The sequence below is a fragment of the Molossus molossus genome, unplaced genomic scaffold, assembly GCF_014108415.1.
Source record: "Molossus molossus isolate mMolMol1 unplaced genomic scaffold, mMolMol1.p scaffold_m16_p_1, whole genome shotgun sequence".
NCBI classification, from domain to species: domain Eukaryota; kingdom Metazoa; phylum Chordata; class Mammalia; order Chiroptera; family Molossidae; genus Molossus; species Molossus molossus.
This window is the reverse complement of record NW_023425344.1, coordinates 120,931,405-120,956,599: the sequence shown is the minus strand read 5'-3', so window position 1 is coordinate 120,956,599 and position 25,195 is coordinate 120,931,405. Positions and strand designations below refer to the sequence as shown.

General features: G+C 45.9%; 2 protein-coding genes and 1 pseudogene across 2 annotated transcripts in view; 2 read left to right on the top strand and 1 right to left on the bottom strand.

Moving 5' to 3' along the window:
* Window positions 1-11,220, bottom strand: part of SCAMP5 (secretory carrier membrane protein 5) — a 50,070-nt gene extending 38,850 nt beyond the window's left edge. The window contains exons 1-3 of the mRNA XM_036278593.1: window positions 11,182-11,220; window positions 7,343-7,621; window positions 5,736-5,840 (exon numbers count right to left, since the gene is read on the bottom strand). The gene's annotated coding sequence lies outside the window, so the exon portion shown is untranslated. The remainder of the gene's footprint in view (window positions 1-5,735; window positions 5,841-7,342; window positions 7,622-11,181) is intronic.
* Window positions 548-4,651, top strand: LOC118637512 (annotated as a pseudogene).
* Window positions 11,221-18,358: 7,138 nt separating the features above from the next.
* RPP25 (ribonuclease P and MRP subunit p25) lies at window positions 18,359-19,786 on the top strand. Its single transcript, XM_036277125.1, is given in 2 exon segments — window positions 18,359-18,825; window positions 18,828-19,786. Coding segments are annotated over 2 exon segments (663 nt in total). The 5' UTR covers window positions 18,359-18,476; the 3' UTR covers window positions 19,142-19,786.
* Window positions 19,787-25,195: the final 5,409 nt, after the last annotated feature.

Here is a 25,195-nt window from a genome sequence, read left to right as displayed (position 1 = left end):
TCCCGAGTGAAGGAGGGAGGGAGAGAGGGAAGGAAAGGAGTGAGTGGAAGAGTCTTAGACTATTCTGCAGTTCTGAGGAAAGAGTAGCAAGACCGCTGGGAGTCCTCTCACCAAAGCCACCCATCTCCCATCAATCTCTCAGAAGTGGGCCAGCTTTAATATCCCATCTGTGCCAGGGCATCAGCAAGAAGTAGCCATGGAAGGAGATTTGACCTTAGCACAAATGCAGTGATGGATTTCAGAAGGCAGAAATTGGGTCCCTTGGTCAGTTATATTTCTTGTAATCAAAGATATGAGAAGCCATCTCACAGCCATCACAGTTAACAATACAGCAAGTTCTTGGTGTATTAGATATGGATTCAACTTGGCTACATGTAACAGAAAACTTAAGTAACAATGGCTTAAACAAAATAGGTCATTTTCTCACATAATGAGAAGTCCAAAAATAAGTGAGTTGGCTCAGTGACTAAGATTCAAGGCAGAGGTCTCTACAATTCTCTTGGCCTTTCCTGCAGAATTTTGAAATGGCTTCTCACCTGTAACCATCATGGCTGCATTGCAGGCAGCTAGAAGGAGGAAGGGCAAAAGGTAGAAGGGCATACCAGCAGAGTCTGCACCCCCATTTAATCAGCTTTCCAGAAAACCCACCCAACAATTTTTATTTATCTCTCATTCCTGAACCGTCACACCATCACTCCTATTTGGCAAGGAAGTGACAATGTGACACATTTTAGCTTTTTAACTGGACACGTTGCCTCTGCCAATAAAATCAGTGAGAAAGAAGGGGAGAACGAATACTGGAGAGGGTACTAGCAGCTCCTGCCATACGGTGAGCATGAACACACTAGAGTGGCCTATCAGCAACTGAGTGCATCCAGAGAGTCATGAGCTTCATTCTGTATGTTATCCCAGTGACTTGATGCAGTGGAAATGGTGATAAGTATGTCCACTGGATTATGTTTGTTTCCCTAAAATGTGAGCTCCACTGAGGGTTCTTGTGGTGTTTACCCCTGTATCCCCAGCACCTACAACAGTACCTGTCATGTAATTAAGACCAAATAAGTATTTTTTTCATCTTTTTCTTTATTGATTTTAGAAAGAGGAAAAGAGAGACAGAAACGTGGATGAGAGAGAACATCGACTGGCCACTTCCTCCCCCCACTGGGAACTTGGCCACAACCTGGGAATGTGCCCTGACTGGGAATCGAACCAGCAACCTCTTGGTACATAGGTTGACGCTCAACTGCTGAGCCATACCAGCCAGGCCAAAATAAGTATTTTTGATAAATGAATGATTAATAATAGTGTTACTTTCTTCCCTGGGTATCCTTTCAATAAACTTCTATTACCTGATGTCCTTGAGTATAGAAACTGCCAGAGCCTATTGGGGGATAATTCCTCCCCAGTCTTTCCCATTCCATTCATTCTCAGCAGGTAATTTCAACTCCTTCAGGAGGAAAAACTGACATGCCCCTACATCCTTCCCTCAGAAGCATAGATGTTACATAGACTGAATGTTTGGTCCCCTCAAAATCAATGTTGAAATCCTAACTCCTAATATGACAGTATTAGGATGTGGGGTCTTTGAGGAGTAACTAAGTCATGAGGGCGGAGCCTTTGTGATGGGATTAGTGTTCTTATAAAAGAGAACCCACAGAGCTCCCTAGGCCCTTCCACCATGTGAGGATATGAGAAGTCTGCAACCTGTAAGAGGGTCCTCAACCCACCATGTTGGCTTTCTGATCTCAGACTTCCAGCCTCAAAAACTGGGAGACATAAACTTCTGTTGTTTATAAACCACCCAGTCGAATATTTCTTTCCTTTATTGATATTAGAGAGGAAGGGAAAGGGAGAGAGAGATGAAGACATTGATGGAGAGAACATCAATTGGCCACCTCCTGCATGCCCCCACTGGGGATCAGGCCCACAACCTGGGCATGTGCCCTGACCGGAAATCGAACTGGCAACCTCTTGGTGCATAGGTCGATGCTCAACCAGTGAGCCACACCAGCTGGGTGTGGTATTATTTTATAGCAGCCTGAATGCACTGTCTCCTCACCCCCTCCCAGGCTAAAGCCAGTCCCCCAACGATGCTCTGAGCCCACCCCTTATAATCACTTCAGGGATTTTGATCTTTCAAAATCCTCAGTGCCTTTAACTTCTTCTTTCTTCTATTCATCCTTCAAACATCTCCCCCGAAAAAAGCAAAACTGTTATCTCTCTGTCCATAGCCAAGCTATTGTTTTAACTTCTATCCCTGGATGATCTCAGCCACTCCCAAGGCATTAAGTATCACCTGTGTACAGAAGATTCCTTGATCAGCAAAGGGTTCTTTTTTTTTTTTATCCTCACCCGAGGACATTTTTTGACATTTTGTTCAGATAGAGTAGGAGGGAGAGAGAGAGAGAGAGAAACATCGACGTGAAAGGAACACATCAAGTGGTTGCCACCCACACGACCCAACCAGGGCCGGGGACAAACTGCAAACGAGGTACGCGCCCCTAGCGGGAACCGAACCCAAGTCTCTCCAGACCGCAGGCCAATGCTCCAACCGCTGAGCCAAACCGGCCAGGGCCAGCAAAGGGTTCTTGATTGTAAGCATGAAGAAGCCAACTCTGGCTAATGTGAGCAGAAAAGGTATTTACTGGAAGGGTATCAGTTAGGTCCTATAACTAACTTCCTTTCTGACTCAAAACCCATCATTCATAACTCTGGTCAATACCTGGCCTCCCAGGGACCTTTCCTAGGAGTGTGATCACTCAGATAACTGCCAGGCCCTTTGACACTTTGTGTATGGTTTATTCATCAGTCTCTTGTGAGCTAGTTTGCTATAAATCAGCCTTGTGTTCATGAATTGGTAATTTTGTGACTACTCATTATTTAATTAGAAAAAAATTACTTTTCCTGCTTGACTTTTAATTTTAGAAACTGAAGCAAATTTGTCCAGTGTTTGTTATTCTTTTCACTTTTGATTTAAAGGATCTAGCTGCTTTATTCTTTTGTCATTGTATACAACTTACTCTGAAAATTAAAATAATTATGCATATTTCTCCAAACAAACTAAATATTTTTGAACCCATTAAAACAATAAACAATCAATATTATACATGGCTGTCCCTAGAACATTTTTGTTATCCCTGAACTCAGAGACTGTTGCTCTGGCCTTGTTCCTCTATGGGTATATGGGCCACTGAGATGCTGGTCTCCTTTGCACACTCCAGCTCTTCCCTGGCTCCAGGCCCCTTAGCCTCCTCGCAACTTTCATCTCTCTCTGGAACAGTTGGCAATCAGCTCCAAAATCCCCAATTTCATAACATGGAGAATAATTTAGCCTCTACTTTCTACCCTCTCAAACATTTTACTCTCAGAACCACTTTGCATTCTTAAAATTTATCAGTAACCCCATTTAACTTTTTAAATGTGAGCTATTTACCAATATTTACTCTATTATAATTTAAAACTGAGAAAATTTAAAAATATTTATCTATTGATTTATTCACGTTAAATTTATTGAAGTGACATTGATTAATAGGATCATATAGGTTTCAAGTGTACATTTCTATGATACAAGATCTTTATAATGCACTGTGTGCCCACCACCCAAATCTATTGATTCATTTAAAATAGCAATAATAGCCCTGGCCGATTTGGCTCAGTGGTTAGAGCATCGGCCTGCGGTCCAGAGAGACCTGGGTTCGGTTCCCACTAAGGGCACGTACCTCGGTTGCAGTTTGTCCCTGGCCCTGGCCGGTTGTGCAGGTGGCAGCCACTCGATGTGTTCCTTTTGCATCGATGTTTCTCTCTCTCTCTCTGTTCCTCTCTCTCCCTTCCCACTCTACCTGAACAAAAAATGGGAAAATGTCCTCAGGTGAGGATTGAAAAAAAAAAAAAAAAGCAATAGCAGCCTTGGCCAGTTTGGCTCAGCGGTTGGAGCATCAGCCTGCGGTCCAGAAAGACCTGGGTTTGGTTCCTGCTAAGGGCACGTACTTCGGTTGCAGTTTGTCCCCGACCCTGGTTGGTCGTGCGGGTGGCAGCCACTCGATGTGTCCCTTTCACGTCGATGTTTCTTTCTCTCTCTCTCTTCCTCTCTCTCCCTCCCACTCTACCTGAACAAAAAATGAAAAAATGCTCTCGAGTGAGGATAAAAAAATAATAACAAAATAAAATAGCAATAATTCATTACGCATTAGTGATGTTAACAAATATTTTTTTTTATTTTAAAATAATTATATTTTCCAAAACAAACTAGTAAGAGGGGAGTTTTTCTGTCCATCACATCCCGTGCAGAAAGCAAAGAGGCAATGCATGTGCCAAGGCCAAAATGCAGTCCTCGCAGCCTGGGCTGCAGTCCTCCATGAGCCGCACGCACCACCTGCTCCGCAAGGGCAACTATGCCACGGTGCCATGTACCTGCCAGCAGTGCTGGAGTACCTGACCACCGAGATCCTGCAGCTGGCAAGCAATGCACCCGCAACAACAAGAAAATGCACATCATCTCACGCCACCTGCAGCTGGCCATCCACAAGGATGAGGAGAGCTCAACAAGCTGCTGGGCAAAGTCGCCATCAGGCAGGGTGGAGGTCTGCCCAAAATCCAGGCAGTGCTGCTGCCCAAGAAGACTGGGAGCCACCACAAGGCCAAGGCCAAGTGAACTGGAATATTAGAATCTTCCTCAATCTCAACTTTTCAGAGTCACCACATTTTCACTAAAAGTTCTTGCCTTTTCTATATTGTAGCAGCTACTTGAAAATAACCTTTACTGTAGTTCACAGTAGATGTTAGTACATAAATACCCCAGAAATGAGACACAAAATTAAACAATCTGGTTGCCTGTTACTATTTGAGCCAACTAAACAGAGACAAGGTTGAATCATATATGAGTTGTTATTTAATCCTCACTTCAGAATATTTTTCTATTTATCTTCAGATAGAGTAGAAGGGAGACAGAGGGAGAGACAGGAGAGAGAAACATCAACGTAAGAGGAACACATCGACTGGTTGCCTCTTGCACAACCCCAACCAGGACCGGGGACAAACTGCAACTGAGGTACATGTCCTTGACCAGAATCAAACCTGTGACTCATTGGTCCAGGAACCAATGCTCTACCACTGAGCCGAACTGACCAGGGCCATATATGAGCTTTTATTCCAATATTGCTGGCAGTATGGGAGAGTAGTGGGTCATCCCTGAAAAATCTACTCTAAATTCGCGATAGCTGGTCGCTTATATTGGGTATCTACATGGGGAAGGGCAGGTAGGCCAAAAGGAGTAACAATGGATAAACTTGTTTGCAGATTATGGGCATGGGGAAGTAAAAGAAGTAACAATGATTACAGACATGGGAAAGTAATGCAGGCTGGGGAATGTTGGTTGCCTCCAGAGCTCCAAGATTGTTAGTCTTTCCAAGATGTTGAGCAGTTTTTCCTTGTTCTCAGATAAGAATAGACAGAATTTCTGAGGTAAACTCCCAAGGTGTACAACTCACAGCCAGGTCAGAATAGGCTTTCTTTAATCAGAACAAAGCAATCATGATTAACAGAGCAAGGATGATTAACATTTCTTATAATTATGGCTAGTATCCCACTATGGTTAGTTCTCTATTATTGTATTATTCTCTCCCACCCCTTTCATTCCCTCCTGTTGATTTTATCATCTCCTATCTATGAAGTTAGTTTTAAATGGAAAGTGTCTTGTTGATCTGTATTATCCCTGGTTTATTATGTTTTCCCCTTACGGATTTTGGCTTTGAATCCTTTCAAGGAAAGGGGGCATCAGGTCTCTTCTATAACCACTTTCTGCTGATGGATGGAGGAGGGTGGAGTCCCGAGATTCTCCCTGCCTAACAAAAAGAAAGGTGCAGTCAAAAGGGGGAAGTAGTTCTTTGGTGTTGTTGTTTTAAATAAGTTCTTATTGATTTTTTAGGGAAAGAGGACAGGACAGAGAGATAGAAAGATCAATGTGAGAGAGAAACATCTATTGCAATCGGGGCATGTGCCCTGACCAGGAATCGAACTGGGACCTCTCAGTCCAAGGAAGGACACTCAATCCACTGAGCCACACCAGCCAAGCAGGAAAGCAGTTTGTTTTTTTAATATATATTTATTGATTTTTTTAGGGAGAGAAAGAAACATCAATGTGAGAAAGACACACCAATGGGCTGCCTCCTGCAAGCCCCCCACTGGAGATCAAGCCCACAACCTGGGTATATGCCCTGACGAGGAATAGAACTGGGACCTCTCAGTCCATGGGATTGACGTTCAACCCACTGAGCATACAGGCTGGGCAGAGAAAGCAGTTTTTAAATGAAGCCAATAGACAGTTCGTGTTTTACTGACTCAATCATAAATCCAACCCATTGAGTCTCCTATTTCAGGAGGCAGTAATGCAGATGACTTCTATAATGAGGCCTATACTGTGTGAGTAAGCAATTAGGTAAACAGGGACATAGGTATACATTCTATGAAACAGAAGAACACAAAACATATAGATTAATGTATACAGTAAATCATAAACCAGTTAAGAAGATGCCTAGATGTAAGGATTCCACTGGAATGAAATCATACAATGACAATCTGACAGACTGTCTACAGTTAGAACATCTCTGGTGATGTCATCAGGTGCTACGGCATATATGACATACACAAACACAGCCTTAGAGCTAAACTTTGAAGACAGTTAACTGTGCTAGATTTCAATACCCATGATTGGGTATTATGGTTTTCATTGAGACATAATTTTTCTCTCCCTAAGAGTGCCCTCCTGTTAAAGAGATTCTATTAAGTCTAGTTCTAGTCTAGCTCGGTTATTTGCAGAAACACAAGATTATCAGTAGATCAAACTGATCACACAGGCTTTCTCCAATTTACTTTGCTAGAATATCACTTATTGATAAGGAATCTTTAGATTGAACTCTAGCGAACAGTCAACAGTCAGCACCTCGAGGCAGAGAAGCCAAAGCCACAGTTGCCATCAGGCAGTGCCCTGAGATACCTGTAGATTTGGGTCATATGCTCAAGTCCTTACAGTTCCTTTTTGCCATCTTTCAGCAAAGGAACCTTTGTTCCTTACCTGGAAAGACTGTCATGAACCATGTGGCCAAGCAATGCACCAGGCCATGTCTTTAAAGGGCTTTTTTGGCTTCAAAGTCAATCTTTATTCCTCAAAGCTTTCCGGTGATATCCAGAGTCCTAGCACGTCTCTCTCAAACATGACATTCCAGTCAAAGCCTTGGTTAATAAAACCACAATTTGAAACTGGCTTTATTTGCCCTATTATGAAGAAATCAGATTCCTATTGGATTCATGCAAATAAACATATTGCCCTGGAAGTAAGAATACTCACTCATTGAGAGCTTCCAAATCCTAGAGGCATCAGGTAGGGAGGAAAATATAAATGTCTCAATATTGAGTACAAAATTGCTTTAAAAAAATAAACAAGTTTCCTTATGTCTGGAAACAAAAAGATTAAAATTCAGCATACTTAAAAAATTACAAAAAGTATAATTATTTTCAGTTAATTCAGTCCCATAACCAAATAGTTTCTTCTGATTTTTCTTGCCATTACTTCTATAAAATCAGATGTTCCTCAGAGTTCTAGTAATTTCCAGTGTGAGGGAAGTATCTGAAAAAGTAAAATAAGTCAGAGTCCTCTCTACGGATCTTTCAGAAGATGTAACATCTTTGTAAATGCATCGAAGTAAAACAAAGACTGTCTGTAAATGACAAAAAGGAAACTTAAAATGACATAGTTATAGATTTAATTACAGTGCAATTGACACAGAAACTTGTCCTTTTTTGTAAAACACAACATTCCAGAATAACAATCAGAGTTATAAAGGAAAGTATATTAGAATTTGTAGACTTTGGGAGATTTTTTTAATAATCTCTATTATTTCTTTATTTGACAAAAACTTCCTGTGTACCTTAAGCTTAAAATTTTTCCTTCATAAGGAGAGAAAAACAAATCCTTCAGGCAGTCCAAGGCCTATTGGAATGACCTAAAGCTAATTCTAGGTCAAGAAAAAGTTTCTTAAAATTCAAAGCCTGGGCCCTGGCCGGTTTGGCTCAGCGGTTAGAGCATCAGCCTGCGGTCCGGAGAGACCCGGGTTCGGTTCCTGCTAAGGGCAAATACCTCGGTTGCAGTTTGTCCCTGGCCCTGGTTGGTTGTGCGGGTGGCGACCACTCGATGTGTCCCTTTCACATCAATGTTTCTCTCTCTCCCTCCCACTCTACCTGAATGAAAAATGGAGAAATGTCCTCGGGTGAGGATGATAAAAAAAAAAAAAAAATTCAAAGCCTGGGAAGATTGTCCAACATAATTGACCAAAAGATTATATATTGTAACTATGAAACAATATTAAATTATTTATTCATTCAAAATGACAACAAAAATATTAAACACAAACATAGGTTAGTGAAACTCCATTTCTTAAGATTAAGAAAATGGGTTAAGTAACCAAGTACCTGATTAACATAACATATAACCATTTCAATAATATATAGAACCTTTGCTACTTAGGCAAATACAGGAGAAAAGAAAAAAAGAAAAGAAAAGAAAGTTTTCCCTTTTAAACAGACTGAAAAAGGACCAAATTAATTCTATTTTAGTTCATTTTAGAGTTAGCTAATCAAATTCATTATTTAGCTTACTTATGATTTCAAGATTTCTCTTCCACAATCGTTTTATAACTTTCACAGACCTTTTTACCCATTCAGAAATAACCAGCTTTAGAACAACTTTCTTTCCTTTCTTTAAAAAAAAAAACAAAAAAACTCTATACCCTTTACCTTTTATCACCAAAATTATAAAATTGCTTTCCAATTTAATTTGAAGTTTTAACTCTTAGGAACCTTGATCTGTTATTCTTTAGTGACAAGTAAGTGATTAACATTCTTTGGATTGGAAAATATACTCACATTTCCAAAGGACTTTCTTCAAATAGAATATAAGTTATTTATTAACATATCTAAAATCATCCTCTAGCTTCTCTGTAATAAGAAGCCAAAAGTATTTAATTAACATTTTCATATCCTGTTATTTTAAAAATACCTAGATATTTAACATTTTAATCACTTAACCCAGCAAACCTCCAAAGCTTAAGTTACCAAAGACTTTAGAAGACTATGTTTAGATAGACATATAATTATTACTGAAAAGCTTTATCCTATAGCAGAAGCAACCTCATGACAATTTCCACTCTTGACCAAAATGGCGGAACCTAGCACCACTCTCTGGCTAGCCAGGCTACTGGTAACAGGGAAGATCACAATGGAGTTTCTAATTAGCCCTCCCCTGTCCTCCTTCCCAGCACAGACACATGGCCAGAGCAGAGCACCCCGAGCCAGCAGGTCTGGGGGACGAGGAAGGGGAAAACTTTTCAGGCTGAGTTTGGGGAACTTTTAGCTGTTGGTAAGCACACCATTCTAGGGAAGAAAAAGGGTTCCTGGCACCTAGGCTGGTGAACACTCCCAGAGAGCTAAGGCAGGGCTCTGAGCCATAGCAGCAGTGGGCCTAGCCTGCACCTGTCCACAAGCTTCCTCTTCAGCAGCGGTTCTCAACCTGTGGGTCGAAACCCCTTTGGGGGTCCAACGACCCTTTCACCGGGGTCGCCTAAGACCATGGGAAAACACATATTTCTGGTGGCAATTCATAACAGTAGCAAAATTACAGTTATGAAGTAGCAACAAAAATAATTTTATGGTTGGGGGTCACCACAACATGAGGAACTGTATTAAAGGGTTGCGGCATTAAGGAAGTTAAGAACCACTGCTCTACAGGATTCTTCATTAACTTGCACAGACCCTCTGCAACTTACAGGAACCCTCTGTGACTTTCCTAGTATTTTTCCATTCCCTTCTTAGCTCATTCAGAAACAACCAGCCCCAGAACCATCTATTTTCAACTCTATATCATCAAAACCATGTACAGTGATACCTCGGTTCTCGTTCCAGGAGGACGGTCGAGAACCAAATTGTTCGAGAACCGAAGCAATGAAACCCAATAGGAAATAATGGAAACTGGATTAATTCGTTCCAAGCCCCAGAAAATGCCTATTTACTGGCCTAATTTGTATATAATATGTAGAAAAACATAAGTCTCAACAAGAAATAAAAGTGTACAGTATGTCTAAGGGTTAAATTCAGTGTAAAGCGTGACTCTCCACAAAGCGTGACTCTCTCTCTGCACTCACACTGATGACGCGAGCAAGGCGCGCTGGGCCGAATGAACGCCATTCGGCTCAACTCGGCTCATCTCGGAAGTTCGAGTTCCAAATATTTGTTCGGATTCCAAGACAAAAGTTTCTCGAATCTCCTGGTCGAATACCGATTTGGTCGAAATCCGAGGCGTTCGAGAACCGAGGTATCACTGTAATTTCTTTCTAATTCAATTAAAATTACCAGTGCTTAGAAACCTTAATTTTAGTGACAACTAAAAGCAAGTAATTAGCATTCTTTAGATGGGTAAATTTATTAAGTCATTTTTCTTTTACTCTCTAGGAGGAAAGAGAGACTTTTCCCCTCTTTGAACCATCTATTTAGATCTTTCTGAGTAGAATTCTTATAATGTAACAACATGAAAGCTTGCAGGTAAGAAGAGGTTGTATCTTATCTCAAAACAGAAACATCTAAAGTAAATAAATGAGTACTCCCAAAAGGAAGGACTGGGACACTAGTTTCAGAATATTATCTCACACCATCTGGCACAGCAAAATGGCCCTCACAAGGTCTAAGTGGCACAAAGCCCAAACAGTAGAGACAAAGGATCCCCTGTGTTCATAAAATAGCAAGGGGCAAACCAAGTCCACAACAGAAAACAGGCAAAGAACATCCAAAACCAAAGTTATGTTGTAGACAGACAAGAATTCTTACTAGTTCTTTAACAGAACAGACCTGTTTTCTTTTACTGGCTAAGCATTTTGGGGGCTGATGCTGTGAGAGGAAGAGCAGGGATATTCCTCAAGATTAAAAAACTCTTGGCAGCTGCTGGGAAGTTCCTGCAATCCCTGTAACTGGGTCAGCTCACCACAAGCAGCTGGAGGCCCCAGCTAAGTGGGATATGCCCCCATTTTTAAACAAATTAAGCAAAATTACAGACAAAGTTACACAAGAAAAAAACAAACCACCCTAGTATATAGTATTTACAAGTATGCACAACAGACAAAAGAAAGCTTTATGGCTTACCGTGCCCTTCTGTTTGTATAGCCAGACAGAATACTAACCAGAATATCCTGTGCCACATAGAGCAGTGCCTCGACCCTAAGCTGATCAGGCTTGGATTCGGAGACCAGGCAAGAACTGGGAGAGGTCACCTGCAACCAGGAGCTGATCAGGCTCACACCAGATGAGAGGCAACAAACAACAGAGGCCTTTCATTACAGAATTACAGAGCTACATAGTTACAGAACGAACGCTCTATTCAACTTTAGGTGAGAAGAGGGGAATTGCTGAGGCTGCAGCAAGACTCAAAACAAGAAAAGGGTCGAGGCCTTAGCCCCAGGAACTCCCAATCTAGGCAGCAAGTGGGATCGCAGATACTCACCTCAGAGGAGTCCCACTTCAGAGTTGCCAGAAAATAAAACCAGACAACGATGCTGCCTGTCACTACTTGAGCCAATTAAGCAGAGACAAGGTTGAATCGTATACGAGGTATATGAGTGTTTATTCCAATATTGCCAGCAGGATGAGAGAACAGCCAAATCACCCTGAAAAATCTGCTTTCCACTCCTTCCCATAGCCAGTGGCTTACACTGGGTATTACATGGAGAAGTAGGCAAAAGTGAGTATCAGTGGGTAAAATGATTGGAGAAGTAGGCAAAGGGAATAACAATGGGTAAAACAGTTACAGACTACAGACATGGGGAAGTAATGGGAGCTGGGAAATGTGGGCTATCTCCAGTGTAAGACCTCCAAGACTCCAAGGTTGTTAGTCTTTCTATGGGGTGGGGGGTGGGGGTGGGGGGGCAGTTCTCAGGTAAGGAGAATGGACAGCATTCCTGAGGTAAACTCCCAGGGCTTAACTCTCAAGTTGTTCAGCTCCCAGCCAAGTCAGAAGGGGCTTTCTTTAATAAGAACAAAGCGATCACAATTAACAGAGTAAGGATGTTCAACATTTCTTATAACTAGGGCTAGCAGCCCACTATCATTAGTTCTCTAACATTCTGTCATTCTCTCTCACCCCTTTCACATCTATAAACAAGCACATGGAAACAGATCCCCACTCCACCCCTCTTAAAAAGAACTTTAGTCTCACCCTTTGTATAGCTGGCACCTACTCTTTTAACAAAAAGGCTTCACTGTCTTTCCACTTTCTAACCTTAGTGGTGCATGCGGCCACAGATGCTTAAATTTATTGACCCACCTTTCCAGAGACAGTTGAGCCCTCCAGTCCCCTCTCAACCGGGACTGCCCCCCTTTCCCAGGGTTCCTCTCCAAGTAGTCTCCCATCCCTTGCTCTCGACCTCGTTTGCTGCCTCACACCAACTTCCTTCAGTCCGCATCTTGGCTACCTCTATATCAGCCAGATTCCTGGCAGCCCACGAATTTCTCCTCTCCTAGTTCTGCTCCCCTACTTCACCACCCCACTCCATATGCACCCTCAACAAGGCCCCAATCCTGCTCCCGCTTCCTCCCAGCGGTCTTCATTACACTTACACACAGTTCCCCCTCTCTTCGGATCCTTCTGCGCCCTTCTCCCGCGTGTCTCGTGTCACCAGTCCCCAGTCCCCAGTCCCCAGTCTTGCGACTCCACGGCCCACAGAAGCGGCCCGGTGGGCTGCAGCGGGAGCTGTCAGGGTAATGAATAGATTCAGGTGTAATTAGCGACCTGTCCACTAACCACCATTTATATTTTAAGTGCTGCTGTGCAATCCAGCCAGCGAAGGGAGGAAGGGGAGGGGATGCTGGCTTTCAGCGATCTCCTGGCGGGGACTCCGCTGGCGAAATGAATCGAAGTCTTATTAATTTTATATTATTTTTTTTTAATCTTTATTGTTGAATGTAGAATGTATTACAGATGTTCCACATTTTTCCCCCATTGACCCCCTCCGCCCCACTCCCACCCCCCTCCCGCCTTTTCCCACACTATTGTCTGTCCCCATTGGTTATGCATATAAGTTCTTTGGTTTATTTCTTCCCACCCCCCCAAGCCCTTTCCCTTTGAGGTTTGTCAGTCTAGCAATGAATGCGTACTTCTTAATCCCTTCACCTTTTTCACCCATTCCCCCAACCCCCTCCCATCTGGAACAAAATGTTCTCTGTATCTATGAGAATGTTTCTGTTCTGCCTGTTCATTTTGTTTGTAGATTCCATTGTCGATAGATATGTATTCATTGCCATTTTGTTTGTTCATATATTTTATCTTTTTCTTCAGAAAGACCCTTCATCATTTCATATAATAACGGTTTGGTGGTGATGAACTCCTTTAACTTTTTCTTGTCTGGGAAAGTCTTCATATGGCCATCGGTTCTAAATGACAGCTTTGCAGGATAGAGTAATCTTGGTTGTAGGTTCTTGGTTTTCATCACTCTGAATATTTCTTGCCACTCCCTTCTGGCCTGCAAAGTTTCTTTTGAGAAATCAGCTGACAGCCTAATGGGAACTCCCTTGTAGGTAACTAGCTGCCTTTCTCTTGCTGCTTTTAAGATTCTCTCTTTGTCTTGAACCTTTTGCATTTTGATGATGATGGGTCTTGGTGTGGGCCTCTTGGGGTTCATCTTGTTTGGGACTCTCTGTGCTTCCTGGACTTGTATGTCTGTTTCCTTCACCAAGTTAGGAAAGTTTTCTGCCATTATTGTTTCAAACAGGTTTTCAATTTCTTGTTCTGTCTCTTCTCCTTCTGGCACCCCCAAGATGCGAATGTTGGCACGCTTAAAGTTGTCCCAGAGGCTCCTTACACTATCCTCATTTTTTTGGATTTCTTTCTCTTTTTGCTGTTCTGATTGGGCATTTTTTGCTTCCTTGGATTCCAAATCAATGGTTTGCTTCTTGGATTTATGTACTCTATTATTGAATCTGTGTAAATTATTCTTTATTTTAGTTAAAGCCTCCTTCGTTTCTAACTGTGCATCAATCATTTCTGACTGGTCCTTTTTAATGCTCTTGAGGCCCTCACTGAGTTCACTGAGCATCCTTACAAGCAGTATTTTGAACTCAGCATCTGTTAGGTTGCTTATCTTCATTTCACTTAGTTCTTTTCTTGGGGTTTTGTTCTGTTCTTTCATTTGGGACCTGTTTCTTTGTCTCCTCATTTTGGCTGCCTCCCTGTGTTTGTTTCAGTGTATTACTTGACGAGAGATATGGGGCTAGCTGAGACCAGATGCTGCTTGTTTGAAAGAATTTAGGAAAACCAGAAGCAGGATCCAAGACAGGCCACTCCTATGGTTAAGCAACTGGCAAAAGCTTGGTGGGCCTGAAAGTTGGGTGGGGTGGGGCGGAGCCTCAGGGAGTCACCAGGGCGGGGCTGCCAGTGTGAGCCAGGTTGCTGGAGTCCCAGAAATGGCTTCTGTCTGCCGCCCCAGGGAAGGGCTCACCAAAGGAACAAAGGCCTGTGACTGCACATTTGTCCCGGAGAAAGCCCCCTCTCCAGCCCTCGCTCCAGTGCCAAACAACTCAGTTCTTCCCTGTATGTCTCTGGTGCCCCTCGAGCTGCCTCCCCTCCAAGCTTACAGAGAATGAGTTCAATAAGTTTGTGCGCGGGCCCTTTAAGGAGCTGCCTGGGGCTCCAGCCGCATTAGCTTCTCTGAGCCTCAGTTCCTGCTGGTTTTTCCAGCCAGAAGTTATGGGGACTTCTCTTCCTGGCACTGGAACCCTGAGCAGGGCACCTGGTGTGGGACGGGGACCCCTCAGTCCTCAGGAAGGACCTTCCCAGCCAAGGTGGCCTCCTGATTTTTTTTTTTTTAAATGAATTTTTATTTATTTTTTTGTTACAGATATTTTACCTTTTTACCCCATTGGCACCCCCCACCCCACCCCCCCTCCACCCTGTCCCCGGCTTAGTTGTCCATGTCCATTGGTCATGCATACATGCATATAAGTTCTGTGGTTTATCTCTTCCCACCCCCCCACCCCCCATCCCCTCTTCTGAGGGATGTCAGTCTGTGCCCTACTTCCATGTGTCTGGGTCTACTGTATTCCTCAGACTGTTATGTTCATTATATTCCGTATATAAGTGAGATCATGTTGTATTTGTCTTTTTCTGCTTGGCTTCTTTCACTTAGGATAATACTTTCCAGGTCCCTCCATGTCGTCTCAAAGGATAAGAGATCTTTCTTTCTTACCGCTGCATAGTACTCCATGGTGTATATGTACCACAGCTTTTTTATCCATTCGTCTACTGGTGGACACTTGGGCTGTTTCCAGATCTTAGCTATTGTAAATAGTGCTGCTATGAACATGGGGGTACATATATTCTTCCTGATTGGTGTTTCAGGCTTCTTAGGGTATATTCCCAGGAGTGGGATCACTGGGTCAAATGGAAGTTCAATTTTTAATTTTTTGAGGTAGCACCATATTGTTTTCCATAGCGGCTGCACCAGTCTGCATTCCCACCAGCAGTGTACTAGAGTCCCCTTTTCTCCACACCCTCCCAACACTTGTTGTTTGATGATTTGTTGATGGCGGCCATTCTGACAGGTGTGAGGTGATACCTCATTGTTGTTTTAATTTGCATCTCTCTGATGATTAGTGATGTTGAGCATTTCTTCATATGTCTCTTTGGCCTCCTGATTTTTATCCGCCACACGTGAATGTGGGACCAGCCCGTCTCACCGCCGACTCGCTGCCGTGCCTCCGCCCCTCCTACCAGTCTGGATGCAGCTTCTTTAATTCCGTAGTTGTAGGACTTCCATCCAGCTTGATTTCAGGCGGTTTTGAATGATGGTTGTTCTGTAGTTTTGTTGTAACTTGGATGTGATTGTGGGAGGACGCGATACTGCGCTTACCTACACCGCCATCTTGACCAGAAGTCCCTGAATCGTTATGTTGGCGGTACACAAGACCAATACGGTACTTCCCACCCAGGCCCCTCCCTCCAAACTGCTGACCCCTGCCTGCATTCCCCACCCCTCACGTTCTGCCTAAAGTTCCACACCCCACAGATGGAGAGCTCTATTCTTCTCTAGCCAGTTTATTCCTGTTAGCTCTTAACGTCCATATCACTGCCCTAACCCTCTCAATCCAAGAAACCAAAACCCATCACTCTTATCATTTAACCTTTCCCTGAGCCTCTCATTCCAGAAAACTAAAACCCATCACTCCAGTCAGGAGGAACTGAATGATGGAACCACCCTAACCCACCCCAAACTGCAAATATATAGTCCCTCCTCAAGAAAAAGAAGTTTCAGGAGACCCCAGTCCCAGACCAATCAAGAACTTGGGAGTCCCCAGCCCCCAACCAATCAAGAACTGGGGAGATTCCGGGGACCAATCAAAGACGACCTCAAAGACGACCTCATCTCCTCCGCTAAAGGACCACCCTCCAGCCCTGAGTTTAAAAATCCCTAGTCTGTACAAACCGGTTGCTACTCTCTCCTTAAAGGTAGTCTAGCAGGCTAATCCCCAATAAACCTGCATTTCTGGAGACCCTGCACCGCCTCCTTCCACTCTTACAATTCCAACTAGCTTCCCGCCCTATGGCAGCTATTTTCTGTAGCCCAGCTGAAAATGCCGCCCTCTAAGTCCCACAACTACCCCAACCTTATAGAGCCTGGGGTTCCCCAAGCCAGGCTTTGCATCTTCTCAAGGCTGCTTGCTTCTGGCTCCTATAGCTGTTCCTGGTGGGGCCCATGGGAGCTGGCGCAGGCCGAAGTCCAGGTTCCCAGCGGAACGCCACCAAGGGACTCTGATCCCAGAGGGTAGGTAGAAGATCAGGAAGGAGGTCGGTAACACTCATACATTGGGGCGATAATAGGGTCCGCCTTGGGTTCTAAACAATAGACAGAGGCCGAGAGTTAGGAGTTACAGGGTGCCGAGGAGGCGAGAGCAGCCGTGAGGAGGGAGAGGAAGATTCCGGCAGACCCTCTCAAGACTGGGACCCAGCTCCCCTTGACACTGTCGTGTCCCCAGCACTCTCAGCGTTGCTCGCCCGCACCAGCTATCCGTGTGGCCGTTCCCACCGGGCCACGCTCAGTCGTAGTCACACACACACACACACACACACACACCCCAGATCAGGTCTGCCCCACCCTCTCAGTTCTGATTGTGCAGTGTGTGAAGTGGGGTGGAAGGCTGAAGGGTGAGGAGGTGGGGTAGTTTTAGAGAGGGTCCAACTCCTCCAAACCCCTCCCTCCCTTAGCTGTCCTTCAACCCTAACCTCTCCTGTCTTCACTGTTCATCTCTTTTAGCAGAAGATGCGGGGCCACTCTTGGTCCTAAGCAGTTCCCGTAGAGGGGCACCCAGTAGACTCCTAGTGCCACCAAAGCTTCAACTTCCCACCTTCCATCCTTTTCTCTCTTAAAACCTGCCTTCGCCCAGTCATTTTTTTCGGTAAAGGACCTCAGAAGTCTCAGGATGACAAGGCTGACAATTAATTAGACCTGGGAAGAAGGGGGATTCACGTCATCAGGGAAGCATGCCTGGCTTACCTTAAAGTATGCAGCTCTAATAGTAGACTTTTAGGCAGGGGTGGAGGGAATTTAAATACCCTTGAGAGGGGATCTCCTGGTTCTCTTCCTATTTATCCCAGAGGCCCAGAGTGTTACTCCCCACTCCCCAGGGGTGTCCGAGGGTCCAATGGCCTCCAGCTGGGTCAGGTGCGGCAAGGCTAAGAACCTCAGTCTCCAGCTGCTCTGCGAGGATCAACGCAGTCCTGCAGTCGTCCCAGGGCTGGCGCGGAGCGGTGCTAGAGCCAGCGCCTCCCGCACTTGCTGACCACCCACAGGCCGTCCTTGAGGCGAGAATACTGGCTCGGAGCTAAAGGAACGACGTTGGTGGGCAGGGGTTCCCCACAGCAGTAGGGGAATGAGGTCCCCAAAGTCGCTTGTAAATCTCTACTTGGTAGGGAAGGAGGAGGGGCCTTCATTGGAACGTGGAAGGCCCAGGGGCCCCGGCTAGAAGCAACATTTGCGCCGTAAACGCAGTTTTTATTTAGATTACCCCTTTGTAAGGGTTGGCTCAGGATGGTCTGATAGCGATTATAGGAGAACTTCGCCTACCAAGTCACCTCCTGGTGCTGCTACTACGCCGCAATTCGCGCGGAGCCCACGCCTTACTAGCCGCCTTACTAGCCGAAGATCTGAGAGGCGCGCGAGGCTGGGGCGGGACCTGGCGGTGGAGGGTGGGGCTCTCAGGCGGGGCCTAGGCTAACTGCGTGGAGCACAGGGTCCCAGAACGCCGAGGAGTGAAGCAGCACGAGAGACGGGATCACGCTCTCCCAGCCCTCCCACCAAGCTTCCGCGCCTTTCCCTCACCGCGCCTTTCCCTCACCGTTGCCCCTGCGGATCCTTGCCGGGAGCGATCCTTGCCGGGAGCGATCGGCAGCCATGCAGCCCCGGGGCAGAGGCGGCCTCTTGGCGAATACCACGTCTCCGCGATCCGGGCAACGACGGTGCATGGAGAACTTCCGTAAGGTGCGCTTGGAAGAGGCGCCGGGGACAGTCGGGACTGAGGGGGGCGGCCCAGGCTCTAGCCCCTTCGCCAATTTGGCGCCGTGCGCTGTGTACATGCGGGTCAAGGAGGGCAGTAAGATCCGAAACCTGCTGGCCTTCGCCACTGCCATCATGGCTCAGCCAGCCACGCGTGCCATCGTCTTCAGCGGCTGCGGTCGGGCCACCACCACGACCGTCCCGTGTGTGGAGATCCTCAAGCGCCGCCTGGCTGGCCTACACCAGGTCAGCTGCACTACCGGAGCGTGTGCGAGGTTTGGCAGAGCCTCCCACTAGTGCCCACGCCCGGGCAGAAGTCTAGCGAGCGGGGCTCCAGTCTCGGTGTACTTAAGAACGTGTCCAGCCTCGCCATCCTACTTTCCAAAGATGCACTGAATCCACGCCAACCCAGCTACCAGCCCCCGAGTCCCCATTCTGGCTCCTTGTCCCAACCAACCGCGGTGAAGACCAAAAGGAGCCTCGTGGAACCCCTGGCTGGAGAAGGCCCAGAGAAGCGGTCACAACCTCAGCCAGGTGTTGCGGAAGAGGACCAGATGGCCTGAGAACTCCAAACTCTGAGCCAACTAGACGGCCTGAATTTTACACCCAGCTCCTCAGCCTTGAGATACACCTCCAGCTGTTCACGCCTCCATCTTCTGGGGCTCACAGCCTGGTTTCAGCTCCTCAGACTGCGATCATGAACCCCACTGCCACAAGAGAAGGACCCTAGGGAAGCTTTGTGGGGCAGTTGACCCTCCACTTGTGTTAACCCGAAGATGCAGAATTCCACCTTCAGCACTGCTGAGCCCTACTGGGACCTTCTTCAGGGAGGGAATGGTGGGCAGTGGGACTCTTGAGCCTTGCCCAAGGACCCACAAGGTTAAGGCCACCTAGCATTCATGGATGTGGAAGGTGATGGAAGCTCTTGGAATCATCCTCATCCATTGGCAGCAGAGGGCAAGGAGTGAAAAAGACTGGGGGCCAGGGGAGCCCCATTCTTCCCCTTACCCCCCAGGACAGTTTACCTTTCCTTCCCCTGTTGTAAAGGAGCATTCTGAGATCGTGGTGGCAGAGGCAAAGCTACAGGCTCTAGCTCTTTTAACATCCCCTCTGCCCCAAGCTGGTCCATAAGGAAGAGACCCAGGACAAAACTCTCTGCCTCCTCCCTTGAGCCCTGTAGCTGGAGTAAAACAAATAAAAATGCTCTGTCCCATATTTTTCCCTAACTACTTGCCTGTGCAAAAGACAGCTCTGACCCCCTTGTGTCTCAGTCCCCTCCAGCCTGGGATCCTTAACCGTTGGCGTCTTCAGGGTCAGGCACAGAGACTGGACAGCTTCAAAATGGTGCAAGAGGCACATTGCCCAGTCCCTCTCTTCTTTGTCCCTTTCCAGCCCTCCCTGGCTGTCTCTGGCTTCTGGGGCTTGTGGCTAGAAGGCCTGTCTCCCCCTGTGCATTACCACTAAGGAAAAGAAAGTAAGTAGCACATTGCTTTTCTGGGAGGGGAAGGAAAGAGAATATCCATGAACTCCCCTGGGGTGTGGGGGTCACTGCCAAGAGTAACAGACCTTACTGGGGTCCTAAACCTACAGCCTCCTGCCAACAGACGAAGCCTTATCCAGAAAGCTGGCACAAAGCCCCCATCCCTGTGGGTAGGATTTCCCCTTCATTGCGCTCTCTCTCTCTCTCTGAAAAAGAACAGCACACCCTTGGGAGAGGGGGAGGAGAGAGACTGAGCATAAATCCACGACTGGAAATTACTATTCAGCAGAGAAGTTGGGACTTGGGCTGTGAATCAGGCTCCCTGATAAGCTGTTGCCTCCAGCCCTGCACAACTGCCTGTTGAGATAACAGCCTCTTAAGCCTCTCTGCCCAACTTCAAGTCAGCTAGGGGAGGGGTGAGTGCTGTGTGCTAGAACTGTGGCAAATGGGAGTTGGGGGGCACATAGCCCAGGATCTCAGAAGCACACCTTACCCCCATGCAGCTCCATAGCACTCTGGAAAGGAGGAGACTGGGAGGAATGTAAGTCAATTTGCTGGCAGGACCCTGAAATAAATCCTTCTGGTTATAAGAGGTAGGTTTCTGCAGCTGACAGGAGTCCCCATCCCCCTTATATCTCTGCTTGAGCTTTGGATCAGTGAGCTGTGCCATCTAGACTCTGGCACTGGCTGCCTTCCCCAATTTATTGTTCTTGAGTCCCTGGGGAGGGCCAAGGGGGTTCGGTGTAATTGTTAACCCTCTCAGGGGTGGCCCCAAAAGGGTGGAAAGAATGTAAATTGTCCTAACAACGAAGGAACTCTGGGCTTCTTCATCTAAATGATAAAACTTGAAAGAGGTAGAAGCTTAAGGGAACTTGGTCTTGGTTGTGAAAAGGGCCAACTCTCCAAGACCACCAGTGTCTGAAGTCCTGATTGCCAGTCACAAGGACTAATCAAACAGAGGCTTTCTCTTTTGATGGCAGGTCAAGTAAGGCCCCTTCTAGCTTGGAAACTCCTCCTGAGAGGGATATGCCATTGCCCCACTTTCAGAATGTTAACTGGCCCTCATGGAGGGTTGTATCTGCCTCATGCCGGAAAGCATGTTATAAAACTGGCTTTTTTCTTCACCCCCACTTCACCCCAGAAGGTTTGTTTCCCGGACTTTTGATAGGTGCCTTCACCCACAAGCACCCCATTCCTGCCTTACTGATCCACTGAACCAGGAGCAGGTTCCAAAGGAAGATGGCAGATATCCATGTACACCTCCCCCAAGGCGGAGGTGAGACCCTGAGAAGTGCTGGAATAAAGAGAGTTGCTAGGGGAGCACCTCAGAGACAGTCCAATTTGGGAGCCAACTAGTAACAGGATGAGGAAGTGGGAAGCCCCCTTCCAATAACCCCATCTTTCCAATAGTGGCCTCTATCCAGGAGCTTTCTGGGTCCTGCTTTTGGGTACTTGTAGGCTAGGGATGGCAATGAAGGCTCACACCCTCTAAACTGTCAGGTCACACAATCAGAATCCATTTGTGAACATAAATGTATATAATCCAAGGCTCTAGCCTGTGGTCAGAGGGGCAATGGACCACCAGGTGGGTATTCAGAGACTTCATTGTTGTGCCAGGTCTCAATTTGGGCATGGGGTGGGACTGGGGGTGAGAATCAGAAGAATCAGACACTGTTTCTGCCTTAAGGAGGCCCCAGTCTAGTGGAGAGAAAGAAAAGAAAGTTACAAAAAGAAAAAGAAAAAGTTCCAGCACAGTGCCATGGTAGTGGGAGAAGGTGGGAGCTCTGAGAAGGAATACTTAACTCACCCAGAGGGGCTGATGGCACTGGTTCCCCAAAGACCAGAAGGTCTGAACAGGGAATTTCAGGCAGAGCACAGAGAGGTGATGCTGTGTCTGGTGTTGAGGCAGCCTCAAGTCTCTGAAGGACATAAGCATCTGAAGGATACATGGTAAGAGGCAGGTGGAACTGGAATACCAGGTAGGAGCCAAGCCACAGAGAAGTCACAAGGAAGTGGGGAGCCAACAAAAGCTAGGAGTGCCCTGGTCTGTTTGGTGTTTGAGAAGGATCCTACCTGGATCCCAGAGACTACAGGGAGGTAAGAGATGGGACAGTGGTAGCAAGGACAGAGATGGGACAGATTTGGTAGTATTTCACTGTCATTACAGCCAGGATGAAGGGGGGCTTCTCCTTGTGGCATTATCCCTAGTTGGCCAGGACTTGGCCTGCCTTCCTGGCATGCCAGGAGACATGCTATGTAAGGGCTAAACAATAGAGGGATTTTGTGGGGGTGAGAGGTAGAGTCCACAGTTTCAAATTGGTAAAAGCTTTAGGAGCTGTTATCTTTTACAGTAGGGGGGAAACCAGAGTCAGACACACTCCCTCCCCCACACCCACACCTATTCCACCCCTTCCCTCCATCTCCCAGCCCCAACCCTATTAGTTGGGCAGTTTGGGTCATTGCTATGTCCACGTTGGCCACTAGGGATATTCTAGTTCTCTCAATTTCACTGAGATGTTGAAACACTCCAGGTCTCCCAGAGAGAGGGGTAAATGGAAGGAAAGAAGAAAGGAAGGAAAGAAGGAAGTATAGCCATAGAAGGGTCTCCTTGGTGATGCCAGGTTTCTTCTCAGAGCACAGATCTTAGTTTGTAATTGTGCCCTCATTAGTGTGATTATCTGGTTGTCATTTACCCCCACTGAACCAGAAACCTGTGATTGAATAAATCCTACCTGCCTTACTCCCTACCCAGCTCCTGGCACGTGGAAGCTTACAGAGAGCTGGTGACTGAATGAGTAGACTGGCTGAGCCAGATTTCTGAACTGTTTGGATGTCATATTAAAGTCCTTAACTGTCCAGCCCAATGGACAGTGGCCAAAGCTTTCCTATCCTCACCACAGCCTCCTTTCCCATCTAGGCCCTTGGGTCCTCCCTGCTCTTTGAAAAAGCTAGGTCACCATGGTGATTAGGTTTGGATACCCAACTTGAGGATTCTAGTGGGATTTCTGATACCCCCTGATTATCACAGATATTATGAATTGAATTGTATCTCCCAAAAGATATGTTAAAGCCCTAACCACTGGTCCTGTGAATGTTACCTTATTTGGAAATAGGACGTATATAGATGTAATTCATATGTAAAATGATGTCATACTGAAGTAGGATGGGTCCTTAATCCAAGATGACTGGTGTCCTTATAAGAAGAGAAGAGACAGAGACAGACACAAAGGGAAAACCAACACATCAAGACAGAGGTAGAGATTGAAGTTATGCAGTTACAAGCTAAAGAATGCCAAAGATTACCAGGAAACAACAGAAACTAAGAAAAGGGCATGGAACAGAGTCTTCCCTAGAGCATTCCTAGAGCGTATAGTACTGCCAACATCTAAATCTTGGACTTCTACCTTCCAGAACTATAAGAGAATAAATTTCTGTTGTTTTAAGTCACTTTGTTACAGCAGCCTTAAAAAAATAAATACAATAGGTATTCTCACCACCTTCAGTGGAAATAAGAAAAAGTAACAGGGGGTGTTTGCCAAGGTCCTTCTTATCAGAATTTCTAGTTCTGAATGGAGGGAGGTTCTCTACTCTGCAAGCAAATGTAATGCCTGGTGTCATATTGAACATATCACAGGCTTTGGAAGAAGAAAGGCTGATGGTGATTTGGGGCAAGTTATTCTCTGAGCCTCAGTTTTCTTATCTGCAAATTGTGCCAAATTGCTGTGGGATAAGGGATATAATACCAGGCTTCCGATCTTGGTTCATCATCAGAATTACCTAGGACACTTACTATTGTTATTTTTTTTATTTTGAGAGTGCATTGATTAAAGCTGAGGACAATAAAACAAGAGAGTTCAGGATAGAAGAAGCAACAGGAGAGAGCCTAGGTGGGGCTGTTTTGATTCTCTGAAAATGTTATAGGAAAGAAATGAGCCTGGGGCAAGGCTGCTTTGGCTCGCTGAAAAGTCAGAGAAAAGAGGACCTTGGAGACAGGTTCAGAGGGTTAGCCCAGGATGAGCTAATGCTGCCCATTGCTCCCTGGTTGTAAGTCTCCTTCTCCTGGGGACCCTTAGAGCTTGGGAGATTCTCGTGACTATGGAGGAAGGAATGGCAAAAAGGAAAGGTGCAGGCATGCTCCCAGGAGGGAGTGTAATCCTAGGACATTTATTAAAAATACAGATTGGCTCAGCCAGTGTGGCTAAATGGATTGAGTGTCGTCCCATAAACTGAGAGGTCCCAGTTTGATTACCAGTCAGAGGCTTGATATCTCCCGGGGGTGGGGGGGGAGCATGCAGATGGCAGCCAATTGATGCTTCTCTCCCACATCAATGTTTCTATCTCTCTCTCCCTCTCTTTCTAAAAAATAAAGACTTTTTTTTTATTACAAAATACAGATTGTTGTTCTTTTTTTTTTTTTTATCCTCACCCGAGGACATTTTTCCACTTTTTGATCAGATAGAGCAGGAGGGAGAGAGAGGAAGAGAGAGAGAAACATCGATGTGAAGGGACACACCAAGTGGCTGCCACCCGCACGACCAGCCAGGGCCGGGGACAAACTGCAACCGAGGTACGCGCCCTTAGCGGGAACCGAATCCGGGTCTCTCTGAACCGCAGGCCGACGCTCCAACCGCTGAGCCAAACCGGCCAGGGCCAGATTGTTGTTCTTGCCAGTTTGGCTCAGCAGTTAGAGCATCAGCCTGCAGACCAGAGGGTCTTGGGTTTGATTCCTGGTCAAGGGCACATACTTCAGTTTCGGGTTCAATCCCTGGCCCTTGTCGGCGTCCTGCAGGAGCAACCAATTGATGTGTCTCTCCCACATTGATGTTTCTCTCCCTCCTTTCCATTCTTTCTAAAAATCAATAGGATAAAAAGAGAAAGGATTAATAACAAACACACACAAAAAAAAGATTGCCTGGGCTGAACTCCAAACCAACAGGAACAGAATTTCCCAAAAAGAGCCTGGAAATAGGGCATTTTAATAAGGTCCTCGTGTGATTTTGATGATTAATCAAGATTGACTATTCCCTAAGATAATACATGTGAAGAGTAGTACACTAGTAAGAGAGACATAAAATTAAATACCCCTCTGTTTCCCTTCACAGTCAACCACAGTTTAAACACTATTCTGGAGAACAAC